The following is a 16,067-nucleotide window of genomic DNA, read 5'->3' as shown; positions in this document are numbered from 1 at the left end:
ATGAATGTGTTGAAATTTCCTTTTAAAGTGCTAACAATATGCGGTTGTTGGCAGCCACAATCATGGACATCGATATATAAACGTATAATGTATCGAATGTACACAATTCTAATAATTCTGATAGTAAATAGTTTTACATTATCGCAATTCATGGATATAATTCTCATCGTGGATAATACGGACGATTTCTGTGACAACTTTTGCATATTACTTCCTATGATTATAACTTGCTTTAAATTATTCAGTTTATTGGCAAATCGCAAAAATATTATTAAATTGATTGATATTCTGACGAAGGAACCTTGCAAACCATTGAAACCGAATGAAATAGAGATTTATTACAAATATGATAATAGCATACAGTAAGTATTTAGCAAACAATAATTAACATGATATCATTACAAAATTATTTTAAAGTACGTTAACGTATGGCTTCATTACATTTTCTGTAAGTTTTCTAAATTTGTTTGACGTCAATTTATTTTTAATTAAATTTTTTAAATTATTTTAAATAAAATTTTTCTTGTTATAAATCCATTAAATTTATGCGACGTCAATTTATTCTTGACTTTACATTGTTTTAAGTAAGAATTTTTCTTAATTAGATTTATTCATATTTTTAAGCGGATAATTATAAGGTTTTTTAATCTCTAAAGAAAAAATATTTGGAAAAGAAAGAAAATATGTTTAAAGTTATATTACAGGCTTAACACTTTTCACTATGCAGCTATGTGCTTGATAACATGGGTCAGTATTACATTTACATCCTTGATGACGAATTTTGGCGAAAAAAAGTTAACGTTCAGAGCATGGGTGCCGTTTGAATATTCAACTATGACGTTATTTTGTCTGTTATACATTCATCAACTGATAGGTTTAATTGTGGGCGCTCTACTGAACGCTGCTTGTGACGGTCTCGTTTGTGGAATGATGGTGCACATTTGCTGTCAGTTTGAAATCTTAACATATCGTTTGAGCAGAATCATGCTTTATTCAGATGGCCTTCGTAATTGTGTGCAACAACATTGTAGTATTTTAAGGTTGGTTCTCTTTGTTTTATTTTATGTGTTTTATTTAGAAAGCATATGTATATTTTTTTTATATTAAGAATTTTGGTATAATAAAATTTGAATAAATGTGAAGCCGTATTTTCTTATTAAAACAATTATTTAATTTTTCTTTTCTAATTATTAATTATTAAATAAGTACAGTCTGACTTATTTGGTCAGCGAGCGACCTTTTCAAGGATCCTCCATGGCAATCGGCATTGCATCCATCGAGCGAGATACCAACATCGCTCTGCAGTCGCATATCATTGTGTTAAAAAGCAGCATTAGGTGTGAGGTCTGAATAGCTCAGTGGTCTAGAGCAGTTGCTCGGAAAGCGAAAGACTCGGATTCGATTCTCGATACAGCCATTTGCGCCTCGCATATTTTTCTAGTTCATTTTCTAGTTCGTTCTGCTCCCTTGCAGCTTTACAGCTGATTGCAGAATGTAATCTCGGATTCCTACGCAATTGTTCTGCATCAGTAGTTTTTGGCATCTTCTTTCTCGATTTTTTTTTAATTTCACAGATGACTTGCAATGTCAGAATTTTTTTTTATATATATATATTTAATGTGCCTTCAATCAGTTTAATTTAAGTTCAATTATAATTATTTAGGCACAGATCACTTTTTCCCTTACTTCCAAGGGTTACAAAGGCTGAATCAAGCGAAGACAACTAAGGGCTACTGCCCACAGTTGCACAATATGAATTATGGACATTTGCACGTAAAGATGTACCTGTTCACATCATGTTGCACATATAGGTTAAATTAACAAGAAATATCATTCTTTATTTATCCGGAATCTTTTCCAAAAAAATATAAGTAAACTCTAAGATCAAATATATAAGTAGCAATTTAATTAATGCTACTTAATTGAAAACAGATATATAAGAGAAATATATTTATAATTTTTGCATACATCTCTTTCGCCATTATATATTCCATCGCATATGCTATTATTCTGTTACACATTGTAGAAAATCTTTATAAAATGTTAGTTAAAATCAACGCTCGTTGTTTACGTGAAAAATTTCTATTATCGCAAAAATGCGAAAAGGGAAAACGCGGTTCGCGTTGAAGAAAAATTCGAGAGTTCGATTCGACTGATACGAAACGTTGCCACGGATGAATTCTGTCGCTCGTTGATCAAATGGGCGTATAGCACGTCCGACCTCCTCCCACATACATCCCTATCTTTTCTGGATATCATATATATCCGTAAAAAAAATTTATCCATCTATTTATTGGAGAAATTAATAATTTGTTATAATTTAATAATTTATAATTTATAATTTAATAATTTACTTTTATAATTTAATAATTTTAATCATTTTTTAAAATAAAATAAATTTTTTTACTTTCACATAATTAATTATAAAGAAATCATTATTAATTTTTTCAGATTTGCTTTTCTTGTAAATGCAAAGTTTAGAATAATAATTACTATTCAATTTTTGATGAGTATGTTTGAAATATGTTTCAATCTCTATCAAATAACTCTATCAAAGTTAGATGCACGATGCATTCGACTAGCATTATTCATGAGTTGCATGCTAGTAGAAGTTTTCGTCTACTGTTGGTATGGCAATGAAGTGAAATTAAAGGTGGAAGCTTAATTTTTATCACTTTTTAGCACAATATTTTGAACACTGAAACTTTCTTTTCGTAAACTCATTTTTCTTATATCTTTATATGTATATTTGTATTTATTTTAATATGTATATTAAACAATAATATATTCTCATTAATTTCAATCTGTTTTTAAAGTTAGTTTTTCTGATTATAAGATTTATTAACATATGTGTAAACAATTCAGATGCATACATTTTTTTTATAAAAATATAAGCAGAAATGTTTATAAGGAATATGTTTTATTTTTTCGAGCAGTGTCTTCAATTTGTCGATAAAATTTTTGAGATGGAATGGTTGACTTTGGACAATAATTTGAAAAGGTCTTTAATAATAATGATGGCACGTACAATAATGCCTATTGAAATCACCAGTGCTTATACTATCTCTATGGATCTTGATTCTTTTGTAGGTGTAAGTATAAAACATTGAATGTTCGATACAGATTTTGAAAACGTAATTCTAAATCTTTAAATTTTTTTATTAACATAGACATAAGACTGATTTTATATTTTAATAAATATATATATGAAATTAATTAAAGACAGATGTAACATTGATTAATATAATGGAATTGCTATCAAATATAATTATTATAACTGGAATATAACTCCAGTTATATAACCATTTAATATAACTGGAATTATTATCAAATGTAATTAGATCCTATTTAAGTATATTTACACTACAATAAAAACACTTACACTAAAACTTACAATAAAAACACTTACAATAAAAATTAAAATCATCATGAGCGATAGATATCATTAAATCAATACACAGGTTCAAACTAAGATTAACTTTCTTAATTTATTGTAGGTACTTAAGACATCATATTCGGCTTATAACTTACTTCAACAAATGAATGAATAATGCAAAATAATAGCACATTGTGTAGAAATTATGTATTATAGAAGTATAATTTGTCTGCATCAATATTTCTTAAAGATAGATTATAGCTGTTTATTCAATATTTGACGATTTTGTCTTATATTTCCTCTCCTCCAGAGAAAAGCCATTGTTACAAATATAATTATAACAATGCCTTATGTGCATCTTCCTACTGTGCTGCATATTCGATTCATGAAAAAATTATTTCTAGGGGGCTATATCGCGAAGAATAGATTGCAAAATGAATAATAAAATTACCAATTATGTATAATCGATGGAATTATAGAGAAAGAATATTCATATCTAGTAAATTCGAGCTACAAAGTTATAAACTGCAGATTCATCAGCTGGAGACTTATCATCAGTCTCTCTAAAGATTTTGTTACGTATTATGCTTATCGATTATTATCCCGTGATTTCTTGGTTATTATTTGATTTATAAAATGTACACTATAATTAATTAAAAGCTTTTTATTTCTGATATGAAATTTAAGTAATATTTATATACATATAAATATGTAAAAAATAGAAATAATTTTTACAAATAACGAAACAGCAAATTATTTTTCTGAAATATTTATACTTGATACTATTGCAACTTAATTATAAAAAGTTTTAAATATTTGATGATACATTTTACTTCACAAAACGATATCGAGAAACATAATCTTAAAATGCGTATTCTTGAATTTACTTTTAAACTGTTAATGATATTTGGATGCTGGCGACCAAATTCTTGGACATCGACATATAAACGTATAGTGTATTATGTATATTCAAGCATAATAATTTTATTACTAAATACTTTTATGCTATCGCAATTAATGGATATAATTCTGATAGTGGATAATGCCGATAATTTGTCTGATAATTTGTTTTTATTTGCCCCTATCGTTACTACTTGTTGTAAATTGTTCATTTTACTATTAAATCGCAAAAACATTATTATGCTGATTAATATATTGATAGAAAAGCCATGCAGACCGTTGACATCAAATGAAATGAAGATTCTTTCTAAATTTGATAAAAGCATACAGTAAGTATTAGCAAAATATAATTATTGTAATTCATTAATTATAAATCATATATAGTATTAGAATATTAAATATTAAATATTATAAAATGTTTCTGAATTATTTGTTAAACATCAAGTCTTAGACATTTACTATAATTAACATAATAAATATTTTTAATATTCATCAAAAATATCTTGTTAAGTTAATAAAATAATAATTAAATTTAAAAATTTATATAAAATTTCAAGATTTATTTCAAGATTATTTTGGAATTATTAAGAAATTATTAGACTTTATGATCTATATGTAATTATTTTACAGATCTAATACTCGGCGTTATACGTATCTCGTAACAATAACATGCATATTTATAGTATTGACATCTTTATCTGCAAATTTTAAAAAAAGACAATTAACGTACAGGGCATGGTTACCGTTTGATTACTCATCGATGACATTATTTTTTCTGATATACATTCATCAGCGAATATGTTTAATAGTCTCAGGTTACTTAAATGTTGCTTGCGATACTCTCATCTGTGGATTATTAGTTCATATTTGTTGTCAAATTGAGATTTTGACTTATCGTTTGAAAAAAATCATGTTTTATTCAGATATTCTTCGCAATTGCATACGTCAACATTATTATATCTTCAGGTTAGTTTCAATAATTTCACAAATTTTTTAGTGTTTTATTTAACATCTTAAAATAATTAACGTATATTGCTATAGAAAGGAAAGCGATAATCATTTTAATTTAGCAATATTCATGTATCATTTATTTAATCAAAATAAATTTTTATAAAAACAAGATTGTTAAATTTTAGACTTGCTTTTGTTATAAATGCGAAATTTAAACTAACTCTTACCATTCAATTTATAATAAGTATATTGGTGATATGCTTTAGTCTTTATCAATTAAGTAACACAACAGCAAAAGCCAAATACATTGAAATGGTATTATATATTGCATGTTAACACAAATCTTCTTCTACTGCTGGTATGGAAACGAAGTAAAATTAAAGGTACAGTTAAATCATTTTGATAAGATGAAGTATACTTTATATATATTTAAATATTTTTCAAATATAATTCTATATATAATATTTATTATATAAACATAATACAAAATATAAATATTTAAGTATATATATATATATATATATATATATATATATATATAATATATGTTTTGGTCATATCCAATATATAATTATAAGTATTACAAATATTTACGTTTTCAAATTATATCTCGAATTTATTTTAGTATTTATTTTCACAGGTGTAAAATTCTTATAAAATATTTATTGTCATTTTAATTGTATTAACAACTTATTATTTGTTATTTGCTATTGTTATTTTAATTATATTAACAACAAAGATATGTTAATAAATAAAAATATTTCTTTTTTTCTTGTACAAACAACGATAAATATATTTTGTACATTTTAGTAGAGCCATCAAATGATCGATGATATTTTCGATATAGAATGGTTGACATTGGACAAAAATATAACGAAGTCTCTAATAATAATAATGAAGCGAGCAGTTTTACCTATTCAGATTACTACTGCTTACATTATTCTTATGAATCTTGATTCTTTCACGGGTGTTAGTATAGAAAATTCGATATATTATTAATGTTAATTTTGTGCTGAGCTAATTTTGCCACTTACAGTATGCGTTTTAATTAATTTTGCATTTTAGCGAGAATTTATAATATATTAATAGCAATATTTCTTCAAATCTAAGAAAATTTTATTAACTATTAAGTATTATGTGCTGCTTAAATCAAAATATTACAATTATACGATTGATTCGGATGCCAAGTGATACAAATCCGACAAATAAAAGTTTGAGAAATAAAGACTTTTGCGTTTATTTTTATCATAAGTACACATATAAATAATTTATATGCTATGCAGATTTGATTGATTTTGAAAAGAGATTTCTATATGTATTATATAATGATTGATGATAGATCGCATTGCTTACATCTCAAATATATCAATAACTCGAAATCGAGTTTGGGTGGATTTGGTATCACTTCAAATCTGAACCACTCATATATATATTTAATGTTACGTATGAAATAGTAGCAAAGTTAGCCATAGATTTATAATTAAACACATTTAAATTCAGCTTATATATATATATATAGCACATGCACCACACATACATATGTACACAATATATGAATACTTTATATATAAATTCTAGTTACTTAAGATGTCATACTCTACTTATAATTTATTTCAACAAATGCGGAAGTGACAGCGTAAAAGACAAAATCAATGTTCAATTTACATCAAAATCAAACAAATCAGAAAAGATTCGCAAAAAGGAGAGAAAATTATCAAGAAATGTCGATGCAACTAATATCGATTATTGCTTATATCTCACGTAGCGTTATTAAAAAAATAAAGAAAGATTATCTGTAAAAATGATACATGCGTATTATTTATTTTATTACATATTTTTTCTTTATTTATTATATTATAATTATTAACATTTATTTTATTAACATTAACACGTCGAAAGACTTATATTGTGTAAATTTCTACACATTTATCCTGTTTTTTATGATACTTTGCACTTAAAATATTTTCTTGTGGGTCAGAAGTCGCAATGTCTGAAATCGATAAGGAGAAAGAAGGTCAGCGACCACTCAGTAACGAAACAGTACGATAAATAAAACATTTTTAAAAGAAATACTAGCGAGTTAGTTGTTTAAGATTTTAGGAAGCTAAAATAACCAATGACATTTAACAGTACGATAAATAAAACATTTTTAAAAGAAATACTAGCGAGTTAGTTGTTTAACATTTTATGAAGATAAAATAACCAATGACATTTACCTTCTTTTAGATCCTATCGTATTCATACTTGAAAACGGTATTATCATAGAAATAAAAGTTTAATTTTGAAAGACTTACAGGGACGTACAATAGAAGTATTTTTACGGGATCAATAATGCAAGTCCGATAATAACGATAATAACGTAATAATATAGACGAGAAAATACAGGAAAAATATTAGAGGAAGAACAAGATTTGAACATTCTACGCGATTGTCAATCATCCGTAAGTCATCATATTATTTCACAATCAGTTTATTTTAAAGATCGTGTTCTATAGAAACATTGCAGCAAATGAATATTTGTAGAAAGTCTTTTTTTAGTGATTTGAAAATAGAGAAATTTAAGTAAAATATCTCGTAGAGATATATGAGAATCATGAATATAAAATTTGGGAACGTAATATTGATTGATTCTATATCATATATAGAATTAAATTAATATAATAATCTATCTTGAGCAATATAGCTGTCTTTAGTGGAATGTTAATTATAAATGTACTATTCTATCAAGAGTAAAATAGTAAATTAGTTGTTCATATTCTTATATAGTAATTCTTATTGCGTTTCTCTATTATTACATTGACAGATTATTATATCTTTATATTTCTGTATTTCGTGTATTATCATATATATATATATATATATATATATATATATATATATACATATACATTCCGTTTTTAAATATATTCAGCATACTTGAAATGCGTGTTCTACAATTTACTTTTAAAATTTTGTCAATTGTTGGATGTTGGCGACCAGAATCATGTTCATCATTGTGCATGCGTATAGTTTATGATACGTATACAGTTTTTATGGTTATATTACTGTATACATTTTTGATATCGCAATTTTTGGACCTTATTTGGAATGTCGACAATACTGAGGACTTTACTGAAAATTTCTACGCTACATTGGCGTCTGTTGTCTCGTGCTCCAAAATGCTTAGTCTGTTGGTAAATCGGAATAACATCCATACGTTAACCAACATACTGATCGAGAAACCATATAGACCATTGGACATTGATGAAATGAAAATTCGACATAAATTTGACAGACTTATATAGTAAGTGCTACTGCATAAGAATCGAAGTTAATTTTAAAATAAGTTAATTTCTTTAATTTAAAAAATATTTTCATTTTCTTAAATCAAAAAAGAATCTCTAATATTAAAGGAAACGAGTACATATATTTTATGTAACAAAACAAAACTTTTTCAAAACATAAGCATAATTATAATTAAAAAATTTTTATATTACAAACTTTTTTTCGATAACGTGTCATTAAATATTAAGAACTTTATTTATTCAAGTGAGCATTACACATCTCCACAGCATCCTTTTACAGTACCAACACATTCTTCTATGCGATTCTGGTAGAAACAACCTGTACATGTATCACCATGACATCTTTACTCACAGAATTTAGAAAAAGAAACTTGACGTATAGAGCATGGCTACCATACAATTACAATTCGTCTACTATAGTGTTTTGCCTTACGTATGCTCACCAACTTATTAGTCTAACAGCCGGATCGCTCGTCAATGTGGCCTGCGACAGTTTTATTTGCGGATTATTAGTGCATATTTGCTGTCAAATAGAAATTTTAGAATATCGACTCAGCAAAATATCTAATGGTTATAATAATCTTCATGATTGTATACGTCACCATGATGGTATATTTAAGTTAGTTATTTTGTTATTTGGAAAACATAGCTTGCAATTCATTAACAAATTTATTCTTTCTTTATTTTTTATATATTTACACGCATACATATTTTGTTCCTTTTTGAAACATTTTAAAGCATTTGCTTTTATATTATATTATATACATATGTATTTCCATTATATATTTTTAAATATAAACATTTTTATCAAAAAAATTATTATTAAGGATATCATCAAAATTTATCGTTTATTTTATTGCAGTTACGCACTTGAATTAAACAAAAAGTTCAGAATGACTATCGCTATGCAATTCATCGTAAGTACAATGGTAGTATGCTCTAATTTATATCAGATGACTAAATCGTCAACTGTAGATGCGAGTTATCTTTCTTTACTGCTGTATATGTCTTGCATGTTGACACAAATTTTTATTTATTGTTGGTATGGAAACGAAGTAAAGTTAAAGGTGCGTGGAATCAAGTGCATTATTTTATTTGCTTCAAAATCATAGATTAATAAAGAGATTAAAATAATAAACATTTTCATAAAAAATTAAATTTAAAAAATTAAGTAATTTTAATGAAACTTGTTATTATTTCAATAATAGAGCATTCAAGTAGTGGACAATATTTTTGGAATGAATTGGCTAACATTAGATAAAAATTTTAAACAAAGTCTATTAATAATTATGAATCGCGCATCAATACCAATAGAGTTTACCAGCGCTTATATTCTTTCTATGAATCTCGATTCTTTCGTCGGGGTTAGTAAAAACAATTAATACATAATTCTTCAATTTATTCTTAATATACTATGAAAATACATTTTTATATTCTTTTCGAATTAAAATATAATGAATCTTATTTTACATTAAATAATAAGACTGTGTATGTATGTATGTGCGTATACAATTTTTAATATTATGAGATGAGATATAATGCATGTATATTTTTGTTGCAGTTACTTAAAACGTCATATTCGGTTTATAATTTATTAAAACAAGTGTAGAAATGATGAGCAAAGAATAAATAAAATAGAAATGAGTTATTACAATGTTTTCTATTCTGTTTTTTACTAATTATTAGATTTACTGTAATAATTAATAGTATTGTGAATATGTATTTGTGAATATTACTACATGTGTCTGTTTATAAAATGAATGTCTTCATGCCGAAGATTTTACTGAAAATTTCTACGCTACATTGGCGACGTTTGTTTCGTGTTCTAAAATGCTTAATCTGCTGGTAAATCGAAATAACATCGATACGTTAACTAATATACTTGTCGAAAAACCATATAGACCATTGGACATCGACGAAATGATAATTTGGAATAAATTCGACAGACTGGTATAGTAAGTGTTATTGTATAAGAATCTACATAGATTAATTTTATAAAAGTTAATTACTTTATAATGTAAAGAAACGTTTCTATTATTATAAATTAAAATAAAATTTTTAATATTAAAAGAAACAAATACATACATCTTAAATAACAAAACAAATTATTTTAGAATATTAATATAAAAGATTTTATATTATAAACAAACTTTTCTTTGATAATATATAAATATTAAGAACTCAATTAAGTAAGCGTCACATCTCCACAGCATTATTTTACAGTATCAACACACTGTGTTATACGATTCTGATAGTAACAACCAGTATATGCTTCACTATGACATCTTTACTCACAGAATTTAGAAAAAGAAACTTGACGTATAGAGCATGGCTACCATACGATTACAATTCGTCTACTATCGTGTTTTGTCTCACATATGCTCACCAAGTTATTAGTTTAACAGCCGAATCATTTATCAATGTGGCTTGCGACAGTCTCATTTGCGGATTGTTGGTGCATATTTGCTGTCAAATCGAGATTTTAGAATGCCGTCTCAACAAAGTATCTAATGATCATAATAATCTTCACGACTGTATATTTCATCACGATAGTATATTTAAGTTAGTTATTTTGTTATTTGAAAAACATATTTTGCAATTCTTTAAAAAATCTATTCTTGCTTTATTTTTTATATATTTACAGGTACATATTTTATTGTGATTTAAAACATTTTAATGCATTTGTTTTTATATTACATTATATATTTTTAAATATGAACATTTTTGTTGAAAAAATAATTAGTAACGATCGCAATCTACCGTTTATTTTATTGCAGATATGCACTCAGATTGAACAAAAAGTTCAGAATGACTATCGCTATGCAATTCATCGTAAGTATGATGGTGATATGCTCCAATTTATATCAAATGACTAAATCGTCAACTGCAGATGCGAGTTATCTTCCTTTACTGCTGTACATGTCTTGCATGATGACACAAATTTTTATTTACTGTTGGTATGGAAACGAAGTAAAGTTAAAGGTGCGTAATTAAGTGCATTATTTTATTTGGTTCAAAATCGCAGATTAATATTTATACAAATTAAAATAATAAATATTTTTATAAAAAATTAGATTGAAAAAATTAAGTAATTTTAATAAAACTTTTTATTATTTTAACGATAGAGCATTCAAGTAATGAACAATATCTTTGAAATGAATTGGCTAACACTGGACAAGAATCTTAAAGAAAGTCTATTAATAGTTATGAATCGTGCATTAGTACCAATAGAGTTTACCAGCGTTTATGTTCTTTCTATGAATCTTGATTGTTTTGTTGGGGTTAGTAAAAATATTAACATACATAATTTTTTAATTTATTCCTAATATGCTATGAAAATACACTTTTATTTTATTTTCGAATTAAAATATAATATATCTTATTTATCATTAAATATAAGGCTGCGTACATGTATCTGCGTGTACAAGATTATAGGATATAACGCATGTATATATTTCTGTTGCAATTACTTAAGACGTCATATTCAGTTTATAATTTATTAAAACAAGTGTAGAAATTATTAGCAAAAGATAAATAAATAGAGATGAGTTATTACAATGTTTTTCATTGCATGTTTTACTAATCACTAGATATATATGATAATAATGATTAATATTTGTGAAAGTGTGCATATTACACGCAATATCTGTGGATAAAATGATAATTACATTTTTTTTCATTATATATATATATATATATATATATATATATATAATTGCATATTTAATTTAAAATGAATTAAAAACTGGTTACTAGGCAAAAAAACTTTTAAAAAACTTTTATTAGATAAAAAACTCAACGAAATCATTTTGATAAAAATCTTATTTTATTTCAACTATTTTTAAATTATTGTCAAATAAGAATATATCGATTATAGAAAATATATCTGCTTCAAAATTTTTAATTTTTTGATTTATATTATGCATTGTAAAATATGTATATGTTTAAAATAAAATTAAATATTAAATAAATTCTGACATTGTTTTTTTTAAAAGATGTAAAAGAAGCATATGTTCCAGTGATGTGTAAAATACAATGCACTGTCTATACTGTCTACATTATACATATATGTAATGAGATTTTGCTGTATTTTGTATACTTTATCAGAAATCACTACATATAACCATATATTCAAATTAATATCAGAAACTGAATTGACTAGCATATAAAGACGAACGACAAAGTTGTAGCTACATAAAAATTAGAGCAATGCTAAATATTTAGATAAAAATTACACCAATGCTAAATATTTACTAATCAAATAAATTGATGGATTATTTGCATGCACATATATTACAATTTTTTATGGAAATAAAACACAATTTATAGTTCCAGTACTATTCCTTAGTTTTCTGCATTTTCCCTGCTAAAATATTTAACTACATCGTAATAGTAAATGGCTGTCGCATAAAATTTGCATATGAATATAGTATGTTGTAGTATGAAAGAATGGAAAAACGATATTGCGAGCTTCATATCATGATAATTATATAACTGACGAGTGTAGAGGGAAAACTAGACGAACAATAGTCATTAGAAAGTCATGACATATGGCTATAGACATTCTAAGGTTGATCGGAGTTTCGTGAAATCGGTTTACAGTACTATTGATAGGAGAGCGATATTTATTGAAAGGGGACAAAATGTTCTATATACCTCACAAAATATAGAGTTTCTTAATCCTGGTATTTACGGCATTATAATTATGACTCAATATTACTTATGGCACGTGGAATCTCTTATTTATTTAATTCTATTTTAGATTACTATATTTTGTATATCAATCTGTGCATTAAAAATCATATTAAGGATTTGAAATTAATTATATACTACAGTAATTATAAAAATATATTATAATATTCTGCAACGATAATTTAAATTGCTAATTTTTGCTAGTCTTTTTTTTATAATATTACTATATAAAAAATATTATATTTATATATATATTATATATATATTTAGATTAATATAATAGTATATATAATTATTTTTATTTAATTATATTAAGTAAACAATTTCCTCAATGTATATCATCGTTTTATTTGTTATAATCGAGAATGTAATTAAAAACTTATAAGATGCAGGTTCTTGAATTTACACTAAAAATTCTTATGGTTGTGGGATGCTGGCCGCCAAATTCGTGGACATCATTGTGTAAACGCACTGTGTATAATGCATATACATTTTTTATAACATTCTTGTTATTTACTTTTATGTTATTTCAACTTATGGATATTATCTTAAACGTTGATAATACCGATGATTTTACGGATACTTTTTACGTCATGCTTGCCATGATTATTTCTCTTTCTAAAATGACCGGTCTTTTGATAAATCGCAAAAATATTGGGACATTAACTAATATTCTTATACAGAAACCATTTATCCCACTGGAAGCCGATGAAATAGAAATTCGACACAAATTCGAGAAAGCGATACAGTAAGTACTGAAAAATAATTTTTGCAAATATACATAAAATGTCAAATAAATTCTTGACAATAATTAAATTACAAATCGAATAACACGATAGCGTAAAAAAAATATTTGTAATAAAACGCTTAATCATTTTATAGAACCAACACTTTGTGGTACACAATCCTGGTCGAGACAACGTGTGCGTGCATTGCGCTAACGTCATTATTCACGGATTTTCGAAAAGGCAATCTAACATATAGGGAATGGGCTCCGTATAACTATTCCGAAGTGGTATTCTACGTGATATACGCTCGTCAATTAATAAGTACGATGTTCGGATCTATAGTGAATGTAGCTTGCGACACTCTGATCTGCGGTCTATTGTTGCACGTGTGTTGTCAAATCGAGATACTCGAGTGCCGGCTGAAAAAGATCTCACTCGGTCGAAATAATCTGCGAGAATGTGTATATCAGCACGACAGTATATTTAAGTTAGTTTTTTTAAATACAATCTTACAAATTATAAAATAAGAGGAAAAATATTGTAAAGAATATGATTTACGTTCATTTAAATGAATAAGTACTGCGTACGAATGTGTTGAATGTGTCATTAATTTAATTATTTTCGTATCTCCAAAATAAAATCTTAGGTAAATATTTTCAGAGTTAAACATGTTTCTCTCAAGATATTTTTCTGTTGTAGATTCGCGTTTATGGTAAACGAAAAATTCAAGATTATTATTGGCATTCAATTTATAGTGAGCACGCTAGTGGTTTGCTCCAACTTATATCAATTGGCGAAAATAACGTTTAGCGCGCAATCTTTTCCATTGATATTATACACATGTTCCATGTTGGCGCAGATTCTTATCTATTGCTGGTATGGAAACGAAGTTAAGCTAAAGGTACGATGCATATTCCTGAAAGCTTAAATGTAATATATTTCATAAGATATTTACAAAAAATATTAGATGAAAAATACTTTTAATTTTATATTTAACAAAGTCAAATATGTGTAACTGAAATTAAAAGAGAAGTCTAATCTTATCTGCAGATATTGCATGTAATATTTTAATTTAATATATTTTATTTATTACGCGTCACATTTTTTTATATAGAGCAGTGAACTATCTGCTAACATTTTTAAAATGGAGTGGCTGACATTAGATCAAAGTGGAAAAGGGAGTTTATTGATTATTATGAATCGTTCCCTAGTACCTATCGAATTTTCTTGTGCATATATCCTCACGATGAATCTCGACTCTTTCGTAAGCGTTAGTATCTCAAATCATTGTCACGTAAAAAATACAACCATAGTTTTTAGAAAAGTTAATAAAAAATATGCATATAAAATATTTTTGATGCATATTTTTTTTTTAAATTATACTATGTTAAATTATTGTTTTACTTATAAATATCAATTCTTTTACAATATTTTAATTATTATTATGACAGTAATAATTGGCATATCAGTCAATATTTTACTAAAGAGAGAAAAAAAAAGAAAAAGCAATTTGAAAATAAGATTGAAAATGTTCACATTTTTGTGTTGCAGTTACTTAAGACATCATATTCAGCCTATAATATATTACAACAGATGCGAACAACATAATTTAAGCGGAAAATAGTATAGAGATTAGCCATAATGTTTTCCAATTCAATTGCGTATAATTGTTAATTAATATTAATTATTTAAATTTTATCTGTTACCACATAACATTATAGCATACAAATAAATAATAATTGATAAATATATTTTCTTTGTTGACGCCATTGCCACGGATGGATTCTGTCGCTCATTGACGGAATGGGAGTACAGATACGTCTGACCTCCTCCCACATGCATCCCTATCTTTACTGGATATTTATAACTTAAGTTATTATATAATTTTAAAAATCATTTAACAAGATTTTGTTTGAAATTTGCTATTAAAAGTTAAATTTGACAATATATTAGAAAAACATTTAAAAAAGAGGAAATTAAAAATTAAATTTGAAGTTGGTATGATCGTAAGACATTCATAAAGATAATATCGCCTTCAAAATGCAGAAAGTAGAAATCGTGATGGCATAATTGCATGGCATCATAAATGTAATCGAACGTTTCTAAATCAATTGCGAGATACTTTTTTGTTTCTAT

General features: G+C 26.0%; 2 protein-coding genes and 1 pseudogene across 2 annotated transcripts; all 3 read left to right on the top strand.

Annotated features, from left to right (window-relative positions):
- Positions 1-3,567, top strand: LOC145961052 (4-vinylanisole receptor-like). The gene is made up of 5 exons (XM_083080883.1): positions 1-362; positions 705-1,040; positions 2,452-2,653; positions 2,937-3,092; positions 3,498-3,567. Exons 1-5 carry the CDS (start codon positions 1-3, stop codon positions 3,549-3,551), a joined length of 1,110 nt encoding a protein of 369 aa, XP_082937009.1. The 3' UTR covers positions 3,552-3,567.
- Positions 3,568-4,243: 676 nt separating this feature from the next.
- LOC145961053 (4-vinylanisole receptor-like) lies at positions 4,244-6,924 on the top strand (annotated as a pseudogene).
- A 1,224-nt stretch (positions 6,925-8,148) lies between these two features.
- LOC145960840 (uncharacterized) lies at positions 8,149-15,539 on the top strand. Its single transcript, XM_083080537.1, has 14 exons — positions 8,149-8,510; positions 8,792-9,130; positions 9,374-9,578; positions 9,720-9,875; positions 10,073-10,118; positions 10,289-10,466; positions 10,735-11,073; positions 11,289-11,493; positions 11,637-11,792; positions 13,590-13,951; positions 14,086-14,418; positions 14,631-14,832; positions 15,046-15,201; positions 15,483-15,539. The coding sequence occupies exons 1-14, from the start codon at positions 8,149-8,151 to the stop codon at positions 15,537-15,539; spliced, it is 3,096 nt and encodes a 1,031-aa protein (XP_082936663.1).
- Positions 15,540-16,067: the final 528 nt, after the last annotated feature.

Source organism: Camponotus vicinus, unplaced genomic scaffold (assembly GCF_025532165.1).
Source record: "Camponotus vicinus isolate PSW18456_S1 unplaced genomic scaffold, iyCamVici1.0 SCAF_10, whole genome shotgun sequence".
Lineage (NCBI taxonomy): Eukaryota > Metazoa > Arthropoda > Insecta > Hymenoptera > Formicidae > Camponotus > Camponotus vicinus.
This window is presented reverse-complemented; position numbering and strand designations above follow the sequence as displayed.